The sequence below is a fragment of the Vanellus vanellus genome, assembly GCF_965231255.1.
Source record: "Vanellus vanellus genome assembly, chromosome: 13".
Lineage (NCBI taxonomy): Eukaryota > Metazoa > Chordata > Aves > Charadriiformes > Charadriidae > Vanellus > Vanellus vanellus.
The window spans coordinates 10,662,446-10,682,863 of record NC_138918.1 but is presented as its reverse complement, the minus strand read 5'-3'; the positions used below and the strand labels follow the sequence as shown (position 1 = coordinate 10,682,863).

General features: G+C 39.2%; 1 protein-coding gene across 1 annotated transcript in view; it reads right to left on the bottom strand.

Annotated features, from left to right (window-relative positions):
• The window catches only part of RNF145 (ring finger protein 145), a 38,326-nt gene extending 21,469 nt beyond the window's left edge, over positions 1-16,857 (bottom strand). The window contains exons 1-2 of the mRNA XM_082490128.1: positions 16,647-16,857; positions 4,592-4,700 (exon numbers count right to left, since the gene is read on the bottom strand). Coding sequence (XP_082346254.1) covers positions 4,592-4,700; positions 16,647-16,830 — 293 coding nt within the window. The 5' untranslated portion in view covers positions 16,831-16,857. The remainder of the gene's footprint in view (positions 1-4,591; positions 4,701-16,646) is intronic.
• Between the last annotated feature and the right edge of the window lie 3,561 nt (positions 16,858-20,418).

Genomic DNA, 20,418 nt, shown 5'->3' with positions numbered 1-20,418 from the left:
TCCTCCTTCTCCACCCCCGGGATGGCTGCTGCTCACCCACCCTGCCGCCAGCGGCACAGCCTGCCCTCCTACCTGGCTGGTACTGTCCACTCATTCACATCTCGCTGCATTGCATCCCGGGAATGCCAGACAGACATGCTGGATCTGACCCCGCATGGAGCTAGCGGAGTCTGTCTGCTGGAGGGGCATGGCACTTCATTTATTACGTATTTATTTATATCAGCGAGGCAAGCCACGCTTGCTGGGAGCAGATGCGGTCAAAGCAAGGCAAACAGTACCAGAAACCACAACCAACACAAGAATTGCTCTTTTTATTTCAGTGTAGAAAAATATGCAATTCTGCTACTGGAAGCATTCGCTTCTCCCCAGAAATGGGGAAATATACCCTTCTTCTAGTATTAACTTGCTACCCCAAGATAAGGTAGTCACATTTTCATTTGCAAAAAATCTCTGGAATTCAAGACATAAATCTCAAAGTACTAAAACAAACACTTCAAAGCCTGTTCTTCATAGCTGACAGCCCTGCCTACTCACTGCAGCTTTTCAAGTGTCATAGTATATGCGAGGTATGTTGAAATGGGTTCTTTAGACTGTAACCTACAATTAAAAACACGAGGCTTGAAAAGGCACCGAAGACGACTGACTCTAGATAGAACTTTCCCCCTTGTTATCAAGGCATAGCTAAGCACAAGGGTTTTTTCCATCTTCCAACATCTGTATGGATGAAATATTTGGGACAAAGTTGGTTATTTTTTTACTATTTAATATGAACCCACAGAAAGCACTTTTTGAAAGCATTAGCAACACAAACAGGATAATCCATCAGAGTTACAAAGGGAGAAAAAAAAATAACGCCGTTTGCAATATGCTGAAGATGGCTTTTTGTATTAGCAGTAGCATGCTCCATCCTCAATTTTAGGGTGGAAACACTGGCAATTTCTGAACTGCTAGAAGGAAAGCAGTGAAGATACCAAATTTCTTCTATATTTGCTAGGAAGCAGGTTACAAAATCATCCAGGATACCACCTGCAGCAAGATGACCTTACACAACTTAGCTAAGACTTACCAACAAAGCTGCACTTAAAAGTTCCTGCTTTGTCAAGACCAGGAACATGGCTGGAAACGACCCAAACTCTTTCAAGCTACATTTCTTGCTGTTGTCTATCTGATTCAGTCATCTGCACAGAGGTCTCCACTTAATTCTTTAAGTAACCCTCATTAATTGAGTTTCAGGCCCACCAGCTTGAAGAAGCAATGTTTTAAGATCTCCTAAATTTTTTAAACAGTGTTTGTAGACTATGTCTGAATAAGGAAAGTCAAAGCAATGATTCTCTTATTACCAGTACAAACACAAGGATCTTTTGGCACAGACACCAATCAGAAGATGCCTCGAACAGCTGCAGTGCCATACAAGATGCTGAGAAGAGCAAGTGCCTGCACTCAATTTTGATCAATTAAAGCTGTATTAAGCTGCAGCTTTTACATTTGAGAATTGTTCACTTTACTGCAGCAGTGTAAGAAAACAAGAATGCTAAAATCATTATTTACTAGTTAATTAAATGACTGAACTACATTATTACTTTAGACAATTAGGATACAAGAATAAAGCTTAGATCAGATTGCCTGCTGTTCATTCTGTAGATGCATTCCCAGCCTCATTTAATCAAACTCCTGGACTGTTAACATACACTCACCATGACTAACATGGCTCTAAAAAGGCAGAGACACAGTGCTTCACACATGACAATTTTTTGCCACTGAAAGCGCAGAAAGGTCTTCTGTTGTTAAAAATATGCTTTGCAATTGGCTGACATAAGGCACAGTGGTTATCTGACCTAATTGACTCATATTGCTGACTTCTACTTTGGCTGATTAATCTCCACTGTCAACATCAAACAGACAATCTCATAGGTTTTAAATGTCTACAGACAACCTTAAAATTCAGTGTATTTTAAGATCATCCATAAGAAACAATTCAGTCTCTTGTCACCTTCCCCCCATCTTCTCATTCCAAGCTCTATAAGGCTCAACACATGGAATACAATCATAACAAAACTACAAAAAGTGAAGTAAGATAATGATGTAGAGTCAAATTTTTAGCACTAACAGTGTGGTTTAATTGCATTATTTCTCTTCTGCATAACTGCATCATTTATTTTACCCAAGTTTTAAGCTACATATAAAATAAAACCAGCATCCATTTTACTTGTCAGGAGCAGTAGGATTTTGTTTTTTAAGCTGACTTTTCCTTTTTCCGCAAACAGATGGTGTATTATCTCCACCCAAATTGCCCGGTAATACAAACATAGCATCTTCTTGGACTTTCCAAGCGTTCAAACATTACCTAATCAATCTTTACACATTAAGTTAATTCTCAGTCTTGCAGATAATGAAACAAACACTTCAGAAGCTAGGTGACTTGTCAAGGTCACATAGACCTGGAAGTCTGAAGTCAGAGCTTAACTATAAAATTCAGATCTTCCTATTCCCAGACTTGCAGCTGAACCACGAACTATTTCTGGGGTGGAAAAAAAAAAAAAAAAAACCAACTCTGAAAGCTGAAGTCTTTCAACAGCTCAGAATTTCCAGGACACTGCAGAGTCACAAGTGCCAGCTGATTCTGGTCTTGTTCTATAATTTGCATTAACCAAACTGGCCTCAATATAAGACCTCTTCATCTTTCTTAAATAGCATGCCAACTGGTAGTGCATGCAAGCAATTCACTGGAAGTTTCCAGCTCTAAGCAGAATTATTAACAAAAAACCCTCAGGAACAGTTTGCACATGTGATGACTCCATTTCTTGTTATGATCACTCTGATAAATAGAAACATCACTCGGAATTAGATAGCTTTGGCAATAAAAGTAATAGTTCCATTAACACTATATTTGTGTGTTACACTTAACTATTTTCAATATGAAACATTATACAAAGTCTGCTGCTGAGAACACCTTGCACAGTGCTTCCTTTCAAACCAAGTGAGTCTTATATCTAGGGAACGGGTAAACTCACTCAAAAGTGTTAGCAAATACCTCTGCTTTGTAAAATAGCTAGGGAATACCGCTGGACTAGTTGAATCCAAGACATCTTTTAATTAAGTATATTTTTTTGTGCCAGTTGATGCAAGATTTAATTAAAAGTCTTTATTAACTCACTCCAGAAGCATCACGTAGAGAAAGCTTAGTACAAATAAGCAGAACAGCCAAAGCAGTAGTTATCTAACATGTTTCAATGAAGCCTGTAAAGTCTCAAACTTCACAAAGCAATAGAAGTCACAATTCACATTACATAGAAACACAAACAGAAAAGGTACTACAATTAAACATAGTGCTATCCACTAATGTATCAACCAAAATCCATACTAACTTCCTTTCTTTTAAAAAAAATTTAAAGATCCAGAATGCCATACAGATCTCTAGCTGTAAATGTTCTGGACCAAAGCCCTGTATCTGATGGGTATTTATTACCAGCTTTATTTTTATTTCAATACAAGTTCTTAAATAATGTTTACTTTTTCTCATACGTAAGCCTTCAACACTATAAGAAACACCCACAAACCCTATCTATAAAAACTCAGGACTCCCCTGAGAATGATAAAAAACCCTCTTTCCTTCTTACCGAGGCAGTAAGAGGCTGTAATTCCTCTCTTGCACCCTCATCCATTCAGGAAATCATTAACTGCAACTCTGACAGCCACAACAGTGACATGTCAAGTCATTACAAAACCTTCATTAACACTCCCCTGAACTGCAGCACACCGAGTGAGAGAGATTCCAGCAAATGCCTTAGAACAACAATTTTGATGTAGAAATGACAAACCTATTACTTCACTTAAATCAATCAAAAGCACATTTAAAAATGTTTCCCATCAGCAGGCACCAAAATAAATCAGGCTCAAGCCCGTATTTTCAAAACTCCCCATGTAAAGCCATTAATGCAATGGCACTCTCTTTGGTTCCAATTAAACTTCTTGTAGGTATGACAGTTTACATTGGCTTTCAACAGATTTAGCTGGAGCCAAAGATGATCAACTGTCTTGTCTGGCTCAAGAGTTCTTCTGCCTCTTGTTCTGTGTTTTAGATCCAAAATGCCCTTCTTTTTGTTTTCATTGTAAAATATATCAAATAAACAAAGATGAATGTAAGAATAAATTCCACTGTTACTTTATTTTTACCGTCTTCCATATGTTTATTTTCTCTCTCATCGTAGATGCCAGGAAACAAAAAGTAATGTCCTCTCTGCTTTGTAGAATGCATCTTAGCCAAGCCACTGAGTAACTCGGATTACTACATCACAGGCCACACTTATCTTGTGGTGTTTTCTCTCATCAGATTAATGGACATTACAGTCTACGGAAATGTAACTCAAAATTCCTTTTAAGCCAAAGAAAATACACCAGAACTACCTGACTGCGTATTTAATCCTTTGTCTTGAAAAAGTTTACAGAACAGCAACCTATATTTAGGTGTCTGGCATAGAAAAAAGGCCTCCACAAAACCAGACCTATCCCATTTATACAAGATACTAACAAAATATCAGTCATTCTTCTAATTCCCAAACCAAGCGAACAAAATTAATCCATTTATTCTTACCTGGAAATTTGGTGCCCAGCATAAAGCAGCAGCGCAGTCAAGAAGTACAGGTAAAGCTGAACCAGGTGTTGCCTTGGTAAAGTCAGGAGCACAACACTTAAGATGTAACCTGTAACAAAAAGCAGATGCTGAAATTAAAAAAAAAAAGACTATCTAATCCCATCTCATATGGATTAACACTCAAGTTATTCAGATCTCTTTAACCACCTTAGTTTTCATTTGGTTTTAAAATCCGTGTACCAACATTTTCCTCTCATCAAAACACAAAGCACACAAACTGCCCCTAACCCACCCCCCCACCCCCCAAACAGAAATAGGTCTACCAGCTTCTGTGGGATTACATCTAGGCTCAAGAAGTGGACTTGATCCACAGTATTTTAACAAGACTTAATTAACATAACTTACATAACAAAAGAAAAACAGGCCTACGTCTCCTTCCTCTTCAAAGTGAAATGAAGTTTCAGTGTTGCGGGAAAAAAAGCCTATCCATCCAGCAAACTCTGTCAATTGATGTAAAAAATCCTTTTCTTCAAGCAAAGAACACAGAACACCTTTCCACACTGATCAGCATTACATGTTTTAACTCTTCTGCTATATCTTCATGCTTTAAAGACACTTTGCACACCCATATTTTGAGACGGGGACACACAGGCTGTTCTCCATACTAGCAATATTACAGCACATTCAAGATGTCAGTGTTGCATAAATCAAGACAAAGACTCAGCACAGCCTGGGATTTGTAGGCATTTACACCGCCAGTTCCTTCATTCTTGTTAGCATTTAGTAAGACTGTGGAAGAACCACCAATGCAGATACAGCTTTACTCTTCAAGAACACAGCCTGGCTGCTCAGCAGCCTCTCCAACAAGCACAACACTGATCCTTTTTTTTTTTTTCATATCTGCTCTCATTAGGATACGTAAATAAAGCAGTACTTTGAAGTCCACTTCACAACTGGGTGGTATGGTACATGACCACCCTCTTCTCCTTCCCAGACAGACTATGCAGGTCAGAAACCCAGTGTATGGTGCCCTCACTAATCTTTATTTCCAAGCTCTCCACCACAATGCAGCACACTCATGCTCTTTCTGAAGGTCAGCTTAAGTGCCTGGCACTGAAATCCATTTAGGAAAAAAAACAGCAATAGCTAACAACTTCCCTACAGCTAAAACCAAAACACTATAGAAGAACTTATCCTGACACTTACAGCTATACCAGTCACGTTACATTTGAAGTTTCATCCATCTACTCAGCAACACTGGGCACAGCCTTTTTAACGGAGTTAATTTATACTTTGAGCTTTTTACATTATTTTCTTAAGTATTTTTAACTCTAGATTAAGCACTCCTAAGTAGCGGGACAACCAGCTACTATAAAACAGCTTGGCAACACAGTATGTTCCAATATTAGAAAAAGACACAATTTCAGAGTCAGTCAGTATCAAGGTAGAAGTATTTTAAGGCTACTTAGTATCTGCCACCTTCAGTAAGCCACCTCTGTAAAATTCTACCAATAGTTCGGTCTTCAAGAAGGTAACAGAAGGTAACTCACAACACGCTCCTAAAAAAGGCATCAGACCCACAGCATGCCACGCAAAGATCAGTTCAGATACAATAGCTGATAGGAGCAATGATATACAGACAAAGACTATTCATTTATCTTTTTTAAAATACAAATATACAATTTATGTATTTAACATTAAAGATTTTTTTTCAAGTACTTTCATAAAGTAGATGTGACAAGTTGGACATTTGTCTGAGGAGATGCCTTTTCAAAAGCTGAAATAATTGATAGTTTCTTTGAGTAAAATGAAGTATCGTCCAAATCACCATCACTAGTTTCTGTACAGTATTAATTTGATCATTTACAAAAATGATGAGAGGGCTGCAGCACCTCTCCTATGAGGAAAGGCTGAGAGTTGGGGTTCTTCAGGTTGGAGAAAAGGCTCCAGGGAGACCTTATTGAGGCCTTTCAGTACCTAAAGGGTTTTTATAAAAAAGATGGGGACAGACTTTTTATTAGGGGCAGTAGTAACAGGAGAAGGGGTAATGGTTTTAAACTGAAAGAGGGCAGACTCAGACTAGATAGAAGGAAAACGAGTGTGGTGAGACACTGGAACACATTAACCAGAGAGGCTGTAGATGCCCCATCCCTGGAAACATTCCAGGTCAGATTGGATGGGGCGCCAAGCAACCTGATCTAGTTGAAGGTTTCCTTGCTCTTTGCAGGGGAGTTGGACTAGATGGCCTCTAGAGGTCCTGCCCAACCCAAACAATTCTATGATTTTTATTTTAAGCTTTTTAAAGAGGCCTGAAACCCAGCACTACAACAGTGTCTTTCCAGCAACTGTTTTATACAGAGTAACATGCTTCTAGTTAATACAACACAGCAGATGTTCTATAGCGCTATTTTCTTAGCAAACACTTGTATTTTATGGAATTCATCTTCTCTGTTGACCACTTTCCTTCTACCAGATACGCAAAAGACAGGAGCAGGAACTCCTCTGCAGAATCTCCATGAAGACACATAAACTAGTTAGCACCACACCACAGCATCGTGAGCAGGTTCCAGCAGCTCTCACACCATCTGCAGACATGCTTCACACCACGTCTCTGCTGTATTCACCACCTTCCCTTGATTGCTCAGTTAGGGACAATTCTCTCTGCAGAACAACCCACATGGCACTACCACATATCATTCCGCACTTGAGTCGAATCTCTCTAAACCCTTCCTTCTCACTGTAGACCATGACTCACCTTCAGGTGAAGAACTAAATGGAGTTTATTATGCAGTCTTTTATTCCTCTATTACTCTATAAATAGTCTAAGAATACCTGTTTACTGTATCTGCATTTAAGCTCTGCCATCTTCTTTACCTTATTCTAACACATGAAAGTCTGCTCCTTGGCCACATGATGATGTACTTGAGCGGTGCTAGGATAGTTTCTGTAAAAGGAAGACATTTTAGAAGCCAGTAACTGCACTCCAGCACAGCCATGTTACACAGGAGTATTTTAGAAGTGACTGAAGTTCATTCTTCTCCACATGATCACTTTAACTAAAATAGAGCCGGATACATTGAAGAAGTGAAAAAAATGTCTAAACAATACAAATCAAAAGATGAGAAGATTACTATCACATATGTGCCTTTTAAACAGAGGGCTTCCAAACAGCACAGATGCTTATCACTACATAGGGAAGCAGCACAAGACAGCCAAGGTTACTGCAGAAGCTTGAGCAATGAACTCCACTGCTCACGAGTTTGGGCAGGAATTTAAATGTTCACTTTGAAGCATCGGCTTGCTCCAATTGTTAGGGGAGAGTGAGACATTTAAAGTAGCTCCCTTTCACTCTTATTTACAATTTCCTCTTGTGACTTGATAAAACAGAGATTTCAACACACTTCATATTGCCGTATTTGCATTTTTGCTGCAGAGGCCCTATTCCCAAAGTGGTACCAACTTCATTTTTATCGACAATGCCTCTGCCAAAAAAGGCAAATAATTCACTACCAAGCTGTCTCATTGCAGAAGAAAAGGAAGACAAGCTCAAATTCAGACATACTAGCAGTAATATTCTATTTCCTCTGTTCTCGCCCAGAAAAATGACGTAATTAGTGTATGGCGTAAACGAGTTTCCACTTCAAAACTAAGAGCCAGCAGCTTTCTCATCTGAATCATTACATTTTGTTTTCATTTGCACCTCCTCTGTCAGAAGAAAACATGATGTTGAGAAGATATATCCCATCGGAGAGATTCACCACACACAGTTTGAGAAACAGTCGTCTTACCGGGCAACCTTTAGACATGGGTTAAGAGTTGCTAATGCCCACTTCATCCACAGCTTTTTGAGATCTACATCTACAATGAGCACTCCCCTCCCATGATTTAGGCCATGCATACTATTTTCACTTTTGGGACTTGGTGTGTTATCCCTTTTAACTCACTAAATACATTTCTGTTTAAGCAGCAGGCTCGGTGAAGCCCAGTTCCTGCCTGGCTAAAGAAACCTTTCTAATGCATGTTGGGGGGGGGGGGGAAGATAAAGCCAAGCGAGAATAAACTGTTTCCTGAATACAGCAGGATGCCCCTAGTGCTAGGCCACTAGGAAACAGAATTGCACCCGTAGGCTTGCAGCTATAAGGAGCACTATAAAAGACCCATTCTGCCAACCTCACAAATACACAGACGCCCTGCTCAGTACCCACTGAGGAGCACAAGGAGGCAGAGAACTTCTACTGCCTCTCATGCAAGATGGTACAGATATAGGCCGCACTGGAGGAAAAACTGTGAAGACAGTAATACGCAGAAAAGCTAAGTTAAACATTGCTAGACAAGAACACATGTATTAACTAGCTCATGACCTCATTTACAACTTGTTGATTCAGCGAGATGAAAACCTCTCACAGTGCAATGCCCATTGTTGCAGTGAGCAGTAGCTCACCGACTGCCTTTCAGCAATCTGTTTTGGTACCACCAAGGTGTTGCCCAGCCTCTCTCACCCCATATTACCTCTCTGCCGACTCAGGTGTCTCAGTTTTATGGACAGGCTGCACACAACAAAGGCTTCTGGAGCATGATCAAAGTTGCAACCCAACCTCTTTATGAAACATTTTAGTGTTCGTTTGCATGACTACAAATCCCTCGTGTCCACTTCACATTATTACTCAAAGTTTCCTGCAGATTTAGTCTAAAAATGAGAACTTTGCACCTGAAGAAGAGTTCATGACATTTCCTAATAAAACCACAACACTTCTTGGATACTACTTCTGCAGAGGCTTGCCAGGGAAATGCTCACCCCAAAAGAAAACAGCTGTTTATGCTGGATACTATAAAGTGAGGAATTCAAATCTTTTGAGTGCCAGAAACTAATAGTACAATTGCTTGGATTCTACCAGGAAATTAATCGGGGGAGACCCTAACTTCCCCCTCACCTGTATCCTCTGAAGCTAAAGGGTTCAGCTTACACTGACTCGCAAAGCAGTTTACCGTGAAGCAGCAAGTCATGAGCCACAGAATACCGTCAGAACTCCTGTCCCTCCTGACAATGTAGGACCAGTGCACCACTGAGCTTGTCATCTCGTTTCAGCCTAACCCTTGGAACCTTTATTTTCAGTGTGTCTAATTCTCTGGATAACCAGTACCCAGACTGGTTACACAACAATCTACACAGAGATTTGATAAAGCATCTCTGTCTAAAGCATCTATCTCAAAAATGGTTGATTTTCATAAGATAGGCTTTAAAGCTCACAGTAGTTCAAGGTATGATGCAGAAGTTACCAGGAGGATTCCACGGCCTCTTCACTCAAGCTCAAAAGGAACCTTAAGAGCCACTTAATTCTATGTCACATAAAAGGAGAAGCAAAAAGCTCCTGTATACCCTCAATTCATATTAAGCATCCTTTCAAGGACAACTCAGCCAAAGGGGGTCTTCCGAGTTGACTGGGACAGCTATGCTAGCCTTCTGAGAGGCAGACTAGTTCTTCATCTGCACCATCACAGAAGGCAATGTCATACAGAACCTCTGCCTCCACGCAGAATGACCTCTCCTGCATCAGAAGTGGCTCCAACAAACAGCTCGTGCAAAATTCCCTCCACTGAAACCAACCCAGCAGCCAAGCCATCCAGAGAGCACTTCATGCCAAAATCCCTATCAGTCTCAAGCAGCCATGGAGGCACCAACACTCGCACTGCAAAGAGCAGCTTCCATCTAGCTGGTCTCACCACCACCAACTGAATACCTGTTCAAGGCAGCATAAGTGTAGTGGGCTTTAAGATGTATTGCATTTTTGAGGAGCGATGTTTTTGCACAGCAATGCCAGGGCACACCTCTTCCTCACCCTCCGACCCAGCCAGAGCTGCCCAAGCAAATGTTACTTACTCCAAGAAGTTTCATATTTTGAGCTAACATGGTAAATATTTTGCCCTTCAGAAAATATATTGAAACATTAGTTCTGAACTGAGAAAGCACACATCTAAACATATTTGCACACAAGGAAATAGGTATTTACCCAGTCACAGTACTGCGCAACTATAAACAGAAACCAGAAATCCTGTTATCAACATCTGCACATCTCAGTGAAAATAATGCCAACAAAACAAGGTATTCATTACTGGGGTACTGACACCAGTTTCAACAGCTGTTTCTTAAATTTTTAAATGCATAACAGATTGGGCACTCTAAATAATCCAAGAACTGAGTTCCTTACAGAGATTTGCAATATTGTCTGAACAAACAAAATGGACTTTTGATTCTAGTTTTGCCATATGATTCAGAGGCTGTTTCTATAATGCAGCACACCTAGTGATCAGAGTTCTGGGACTAATTACAATCATGGAGAACCTGAAGAGTACTGGAAAAGAACACAGAAGTGGAACTGTAAAAATATAAACAGTTACAATGTATTCTAAATTACGAACACAAATTGCTATGTTCTGATGAGACTACATATTCAGTCAAGCAAACCTCAAAATTTTAAGTGTCTCCTTTCAAGCCAGTTGCTATTGTCTTTTTTTTTTGAAATAAAAAATTATGCAGATTGCTGAAAAGAGATACCAGCTTTATACAGAAGAGTTACCTGAAAACATCCATATGCTGAGAAAACTGCTTAGTAAAAGCCTATGACACTAAGGAAGCAATACAGGAATCGGCAGTCTAAAGCTGGAAAGAGAAAAGAGGGTATGGTATATTTTGAGCACAGAATACTCTCTACCCTCTTCTGTGTCTACCAACTGCAGCATACACTGCATTTTATCCAAGAAGAGAATACGAACACAAAGCAAGTAATTTTTTTTTAAGAAATAAAGACCAAGTCCAAGTCATAAAATTGTGCTTGGTTAAAAATAGCTCCAGTTTAAAATAGTGACACTGAGAAAATAGTTCTACTGCCCATTTATCTAAATGCTACTGGCAGAAGGGAGACAGAAGACATGCAAACCCAGAGATGCTGAATCTGCGCAGCACTTCATTGTTGTATGCATTAAGTGCATTTACGTGTTTAGTCATGCATCCTCTTCTCACAAATTTGGGAAATTTGTTTCTGGAATGAATCAACTGCTTCCTTCTTCTCATATTGAAGTTTCACATGGCACTTGTTACTGTGTTTGTACTGCAGTACTATATATTTCCTCTTGTCGTGGTTTGGCCTCAGCCAGCAACAAAGACCCCCGCAGCCGCTCGCTCGACTCCCACAGCCGTGGGAAAAATCGGCAGAAAAGGGCAAAACTCGTGGGTTGAAATATTATAATTTAACAGAACAGACAAAGGGAAGAAGAAAGAAAAACAATAACACCGATAAAGGAATATAAGAACGCGATTACAGTACCACCGCACAGCGCACCGACGGGACCCGCCCCGCCGCAGCCCGCCCCGAGTGGCGACTGACTCCCCCTCCCCGGCTAGCGCCTCTTATAGCCGGGCATGGGTCACGTGGGATGGAATACCTGCCTCCCCTGCCGGCTCCTTGGGGAGATTAACCCCATCCTTGCCGGAACCAGGACACCTCTTAAGAGAAAAGCCACCACAAAACAGCAATCCAAATAAGAGATCTTACAGTTAATACACAAGAGCTTAAAGAAAAGCGAGCAGACCGAAGTAGAGATTAATCAGCAAACACAGGATGGCAGTAAGTTCAGGAGGTTTCTCCTCCCTCAAGCCTCCTTTTTAAAGGTAGCGTTCATAAGTTCTTCACACCTTGCAAGGGATGTGACCAAGTGATTAAGGTAATAACTGCACAGTTCAAGAAAGCACAATTACAAACAGGGTTGTGAAAGATGACACACCTTCCACCTATTACAAGTACTTAAACAGTTGCCTTACATTTTTACCAAGATTTTTTTTTTGTAACAACAAAGAATACAGTTTAAGATCAAAAACTGTTCTTATTTTTATTCTTAGGTAAGAAAACACTATGTATTTAGTGCAATTCTGTGCCTGTATCGTGACAGTGACTTAAATTCCAAGCCTGACTATGATTACAGGTCAAGGTCATGACTCTCCTCTTCCCATCCAGCTCAGAGTATTTACCAGTTAGTACCAATAGCATTGCTTTGCCCTTCATGGGAAGAAATTACACGGTTTCAACTGTTTCCACCTTCTTCATCAAAAGAATGAAAAAAGTGACTGTCTTCTCAGAGCTACTCTACAGTGCAGAAGAAAACACCGAAGCCTGGCAGTAGCAGAATGCGCTAGTCTACCCTACATTGAGGTTTGAGATCGAAAGCCGTTTTAGCTAGCACAGATCTTTCCTGAAGGAGAGGCTACTTTAAATTTACATAAAACAATTTTAATGAAATCACATTATACCTGTAACAGTTGTGGACAAAAAAGCTGGTTTGCTTTCTAACCTTCTTTGCCCCCAGATGCTTATACCTGTAACAGGCAGCATATCAACTGTCAGAATAATACCTGGTAATACAGCACACCGCACATGAACTGATCACACGTTGTTCTTCAGCCAGACTGTCTGGATGGGTTATCAAAAAGAAAAAAAAAAAAAAAAAAAGGATGACTTGGAGTATTTGGAAGGAGTCCTGGGACAGTACTGCTTACTGCCAAGATACTCCTTAGTACTCCAGAAAGAACTACAGAATGCACTTTCAAGTCACAGGTCACATGTGCAAATAAGGCTTATAATTCAGGATTTTTCGATATCCATAAAAGAAAAAAAAAGCATACATGCATTTTATCATATTTTAAAAGATGGCATGAAAGAGCCAGATTATAAAAGCAAACCTTCCGTGTTACTCATTTCACAGGACAAAAGAATTTTTACTGTTTTTAATGTAATTTCTCATTGAGCATCATTAGTACATGCAGTTGAATTCAGTTCGCAACCCCATTTTATCTGGTTCTTTACTGTTTTTACAAATATCCAGTAGATACAGCAAACTAAAAAAAAAAAAAAAAAAATCAAACACACAGGTCAACTCCTTGTAATCCCAAGCATTTCTAGTAAATTTAAATTAAGTTTTCATAAATTATCTGGCAAATGTCCTGTAAGATGTACCAAAAGTACTTCCAGAAAGATACTAGGTGTTATCAATCAAGTCTTAAGTTTGAGGTGATCCTGTGACCATCAAATATGAATTTCTGCACACACAGAACAAAAATTTTTCAGCCAGAGACATTCCTGGGTCCTTGCTTAACTAAATTTGATGTTTGTCTTTTTAAGCACACTTGACAAACCTAGGAAAGTTTTCAGAAGTTTTAATGGTGATTCTAGAAGGTAATTCATATGCAATAAAACAGTATTGTGAAATAAAACAACATAGCACAAACTTTATACGCGAGAGCTGAAGTGGAAATTGAAGACTACTGCAGGCCGTTCATGCCTGCCAAAACAGTGACCACAATGCTATTTGGCAGGTAAAGTTCATAAACAAAATCACTTTGCAATTTTTCCTATATGAAATTAATCTGTTTACATACACCAATTCTAACCAGAAATTCACCTCTGCTGTTTGCATTGGTTTATACACATTTAGTTAAATTTCATGCAGCTGAACTTGTGGTTGAGTGGTTATCAGGACTGAGTATTTTCCTTCACTAAAGCAGATAAGGGCCGTTTCATGAAAAGATATGAAAGGGGAAAGTAGTATCAAAGGGGAAACTGCATCCTAGAAGCTTTTATTATATTCCCAGTACTTCTAACTGGAACGTGGATCGGACTGTAACATACATCACTTCACTTGATCAAAAACAACTGGCTTTTCAAACTTTGTCAAATGGATGGAACAAAATGATGGCATTTAAACAGAAAAGATATTCCTGGTAACCCCCAGTTCCAAGCAAATTTTCAACTTTGGATCCTTAGTTCTGGGAAAAGGTTCACTATATCAAGATTGGTAGAGTTTATTGATTTTTTTGGCTCTCTAATAAAATCATTCCTTGAGCACCTGCCAGATAGATGCACCCAATTTCCTAAGCTGCTAGAAGCACTTCTGTGATACGCTATCTTACACTGCCTATGTAAGAAATTTAGCGATTGTTTGATACTGCAAAGCTGCCACAGCATTTGCTGATGCTGTGTTTCCTCACTGCAAGTATGAACGAAGGAATTTTTTTTTCTTAAATAAAACAGATTAGCATGTTGAAACATATCCACAGTAAGTTGTTATTTAAATTACACACTGGCAGTTAATTTCCCCCAACATACACTCAAAGAAGCCTTATTTCCCAAGCTGGTGGAAAAGTACTTTGTTTTCCTTACAATTTGTATATTTTGATACATCAGTTTAATTAAGGTTATACAGTAAACTGATGCAACTAAATCTATATAAAAATCTTGTATGGGCATGCAAATTGATTCAGCCCAGCCTCACACTGACACAGCCTAAAAATAAACAAACAACAAGAACAAAGGAATTGAAACAAATCAACTTTATTTGAAAAGTACTAGCAAAGTTTTGTCACTGAAAATTGTCTGAAAATCTTTTAAAATGAGGAACTTGTTTGATGATTTAGAAGCCCTTCTTGATCGGCAACTACCAGTTGGAGCAGTAAAAGTACAGACGCTCGATACTGTAAAAGCAGTGACTATAAGAACTGCTGAGCAATTGTGCACCAGCACAAAAGCACCACTTGTACGAGGAGCACAAAGTCAGAATCTACTGGTTTAGTACTAAAATAGCGTCCAGGTGAGAAATGCTTTGGTAACAATACACACCCTCTCTGTAGCACTTTTTATTGGTGTATCTCAATGTATTTAAGTGAGGACAGGGTTATCAAATGGCTATAAAGAGGGGCTATGTCACAGCTGGAAATTGCCCACTGACATCTAGATAGCCTACTGCATAACTGTTAGTTCTGTATTAGAAACTGATCTGATAAACTAATTCCTAAAAGGTACTCGAGTACATACAAGTGCCTGAGAAAGCCAGCTGTAGTTACATGCCACCACGGTCCTGTGTCACATTCTCCAGCAACAAACAGCTATTCTCTCCCACAAACATATGAAAAGGGCATAAACTGTAACGCCAGCTTTTTGCACTAGAAGTACATTGCTATCCCAGCATGAGTATAGTAGAGCCATAACAAAGAAAGCCACATGTGTTTTTAATGGCAGTAAATAATTTCCAGACAATAGACATTTGATAGATTTTTAAAAAGTCACATGCCAATACTTCTGCAGTCAGGATTAAAAACCTGGACATGCTACTTCAAAAAAACACAGTCCTCTAACTACTTAACTAGAGGGTGTTTCCTTTAGCTGACTGCAGTACATCTTTATCCTCCAAAGCCATCTACAAGGAAGAAAGACTGCAGAGTGAGAAAATTATATGCTAGCCATTTCTCTCCAAGCTAGGCAGTACTCATGCAGATCACTGGCTACCAACCTCAACAGTCTGGATCCAATTCCTAATTAACCCCATGTGCAGTCACTAGATGAATCACGTACCCACCTGGAGAGCAGGTCCCAGAATATCAATCCTTTCATCTCCTAAAAACAGACATCTAATATTCCAGAGCTAGACTTGCAGGCTGAGGTTCAAACAGCTCCCTGAGCTGCGTTAATAATTTTGTCCATTTATCTGCAACACAAGGACTTGTTACCTGCTCTAATCCTCTCACAGCACATACAGGGTTCACAAGGTTATAAACTGAAGAGCCGTACTCATGCAGCAGTGAAAGGTAACCCCCTGGTGCTGTGGTCACAGTCCAAACAAGGCAACCTTTTCCCTAGTCTCTTGTTTAATGCCAATGATATGTTATAATACTTCTTGTCTGCACAGCATTTCACAGCAACTTTCTCATCAGTCAGACACAGACCAAAGTTACTGTGCTATTCTTTCAGGGCATCAAATCGTGTTTCCAGACAGCAGGTTTACTCTATTTACATATCAAGGCTAAATAACAAAGTTCAGTAAAAGACCCTAGACAGGATTTCTTTACTGGTAACATAAACAGTCCCTTAAGCAGAACTTTAATGAATATATTATCGTACGATTTGTTGTAATCAATATATTATCATGCTATTACCAAATTCTTAAAATTCTTGCAGTAAGCAAAATGGTATCTACTACAGCAGTGTTTTCTCTTGAATACATGTACACTCACCCACATAATGCATATTCAGGGCCAAGTACTTGTACTGGAAGAGAGGGTTGTTGTGCAGGCTACTTCTTTGGATCTGCTGGAAGAATGAGCTGACATCCCATCTGTACAAGACATCCAACAGCATGATGCTTGGGACCCTTAGGGCCACATTTAATACTGCCTCCAACTTCTCCTTTGCAGCCATTCTCTTCCCTTTCTGTGAACTGGCAGCAGACTGTAAATAGCACAAGACAGAGAAGAGTAATCAGATCAATCTCACTGTACAAACAGCTATTAGGCTTTGTGATCATATGAATGGGGCTTCCTGTGTGGCCACAAATGACTGAATGAATCAACCGAGTTAAATTCAAATCCAGACAGGACAGCTTCTATTTTTGCTATATAAAGGTCAATTTGCTAGCAATTTTTCCATAGCGATACTGTAAAATAGGGAACTCGGGGGGCGGGTTAAAGACATAATAAAAATGGTCAAAAATGAATAAACCTTCATTCTTATTTGCACTAATTTAGCATCCAAGACCCTGGTCAAAAGACCTGGATGCACTAGGTACTACATAAACATTAACTTGTAAGCTGTAAAAAGCAAATACTCCAAAATACAGAGACTATCTCCCCATAGCTTAACACTATTTCTATGCTTCTCAGACGATATAACCACCAACTAGAACTCTTCTTAAAACATTTTAGATTCACTTTCTCAATGCAAATTTAAATAAATAATTTTTCAATACCTCAACTTGTAAAAAAATCATTTACGACATCCATTAACTTCTATGATTGTATACATTTATGGAATTTGAGAGTTGTGGAAGATTAGGACCAATAATGCAGCTATTCTATTCATTTTAATGTAATTCACAACAAGGAATCATAGAAACAAAAGACTATACCCTCACTCCAGAGTACTAGAAGGTAATTTAATTTTAGAACTTGCGATCAGAGAAGATGAATGACTTAAGACAATGAAGGGCTTTTTTTTTTTTTTAACCAGGAAAAAAATGCTGGTCCACAAGACCATCTCAAAAGAGATCTAGTCACCAACAGGACCATTTTAAAGAGCAAAAGGATCAGTTTCCACATCTTGTCACAGCACTGCCTTCAGCTGGGACTGACAGTTGTTCCTAAATGAACCATGCTGGTTTTACCACATGCCACCTGCCCACCCCAGGCTATATTTGTGAGCCACCTATTATATTCACTGTATTAGAGAAGTGCAGTTGAAGTATTCAAGGCCAAGGTGGGGATGATCCAGCAACTTTTCATCCACAAGTAGCTATTCAAACAAGTAAAAACAATCACCTGCAGCACACTCAGTCCCCTGATGAGGTCAGATTTAAGAAAAGGCTCCCAATCCCAATTATTAGGGGGACAATCGGTAAGACCTGCATCCTGACCAAAGAAAAAGAAAAATCTGCACTTGGAATTAAACTCTTTAAATAAAATTTTACAGGACTGTATTTATATTGTCCTTCTGTATGTTTTAAAAGTTTTTGCAGTTGTGCAAGTTTTATACTGTCAAGCCAACATGGAAGTACAGAATGAAATGAAACCATGCTAATATACAGAAACAAAAGAAAAAAATATTCTTCCTTCTTGTATGGGGGGGACATGCATAATCCTCATGTGAAGTTTTATTTGTGTTGCCATGGCCAAGATGCTACCATAACCTGTTCACATGCACACCTGAAGCCACAGTGACGCTTGTCACAGCACAATGACATAAAATTAGTTCAGCTCAAGAAGTCAGGACAGATCAAAATTGAGATCTGGCTCAGTAAACCACGGGTTACAGGGCTGCTGCTTGTCATCGTCTAGCCCACAGTCTAACTTTTCAAGTTATGTAAATGCAGACACTTTTTACAGAGCTCTTGCACAGCTCTGCAAACCCCAAAGACCCACATCCTTCCCCTTGCACAGGAAGCGCCTCCTCGCTACATCGAGCATCCCACACAATACCAGCATTTCACAATGCTTCCCAAAACCAATTAAAAAGGTCAGCCAGAAGGCTACAGATATTTAGAATGAACAACCAAAACCATTGCCCAAGCAGCTGCTACAGAATACTAGCACGGAACACTTACTGTGACTAGAAGACAGAGTTTAAATCTATGGTATGGTACAAACAGCAGTTGGGAGCGACACAGATTGTGTACAAAGAGTTTCGCCAGGCTGCAAACTGAAATACAAGCCTATGCTCTACACACAGCTCAAATAATTCATAGCAAAACATTTCAAATGTCCTGGAATTTTCAAAAATCTTTGGTTTTGCCAAGTTTGCAAAATTAATTAAAACTTTGAAATGAAGCTGCCCCCTGTTTCTTTGCTGGGTTACTTTTCCAAGTAGATCAGGGCTCAGGGGTGGGCAGGAACTGACTTACAGGTTTACACTCTGTCATAAAAACACCCATGTAAAGTGACAACAAGCACCTGATTTCAAATTCAGTCCTTTTCCAGTCATCAACAACAACCAAACATGTAGGACAAGAAGGAAATTTTCACTTGAGCTTTCACTTAATTACTCCAAATGCAGAACTCCATGGACTTCTAATACTGAAAGTTAATCGAGGTTCACCACATCCAAATTAAGCTGAAAAATTTTGCCTCCCAAATTCATACACGCGTGCTTGAGAATGTAAGAAAACTGAGAAGTGCAGCATTTATATCACCTAAGAAAAAAAATATAAATTTCAAACCCTGTTAAAACAAAAGCAAAACAAACATTGAAAACCACACCATGTCGCAACAGATAGGCTATGAGAAGCAGCCACTGCAATTCTGCAGCATATTCTGTCACTGACTGACAAAGCATCCAAAACTAATACGAAACCCTTTAAAATTAACTCCACTAGAAATGCGGATGTGTTAAATAAAGCCTCAGTTGTAATTGCTGCCAAGTTCTAACAGAACATAATACAGGCGAGCAACAAAGTCCATTGCTCTAAGCTCATTATATTGTAAAGAGCTCTCACAATACATTATTTTGATTGGTGTAAAAACAAATAAACAAACAAAAAAAAAAAAACACAAAAAAACCCACACCACAACATTAAACCTCTAAAACCTTTAGATAAATGATGATGACAAGAGTTGCTGGATGTTCAGACACAGAAAAAAATAGGTCACTGTTGTACATAGCCAAAAAATTACCAGGACTAGGAAGCCACTAGTTTGCATTTCAAAATTTTTTTCCCCATGATTTCAAACATCTCCCTGTTCCCAATCAGGATAAGAACAAGAACACTCTTAGGGAGAACTTCAAACTTCACATCCTCAGTGAGTGCAAGCACAGTTGTGCTACTTGACCAAAACCACCTTATAAAAATTTCCCATCATAACTGATTAACAGAAACATTTTTGTTTTCTAACAACACAGTACTTTTCAAAAATCCCTCCCTCACCCGACATACCCATTTTGTCAAAAGCATATTCCTGGCTAGCTTTGAAGAAAACAGTAGAATTAGCAAAGCACAATTGAAAAAAAAAAAGAAAAAATAAGATTACTATCACAAGTCTATCCCAGCTCATTCCTTTAGCAGAAAAAATTAACAGTAAATTCAAAAAACCCTCAAAGATAACACACATTTCCCCTTTAATAGAATTTTCTTTCTGAGGTTCTGTCATCACAAAATTCTACCATTTCAGCTGAAGCTGTGAATTATGCCACTTAAATCAGTGTAACTGTTGTTTATGCACGAACATAAATATAAATCTATCACATCACAGGCAGAAAATACTCACTTGTAAAGCAGTACAAGAGGCCACACAAAATCTG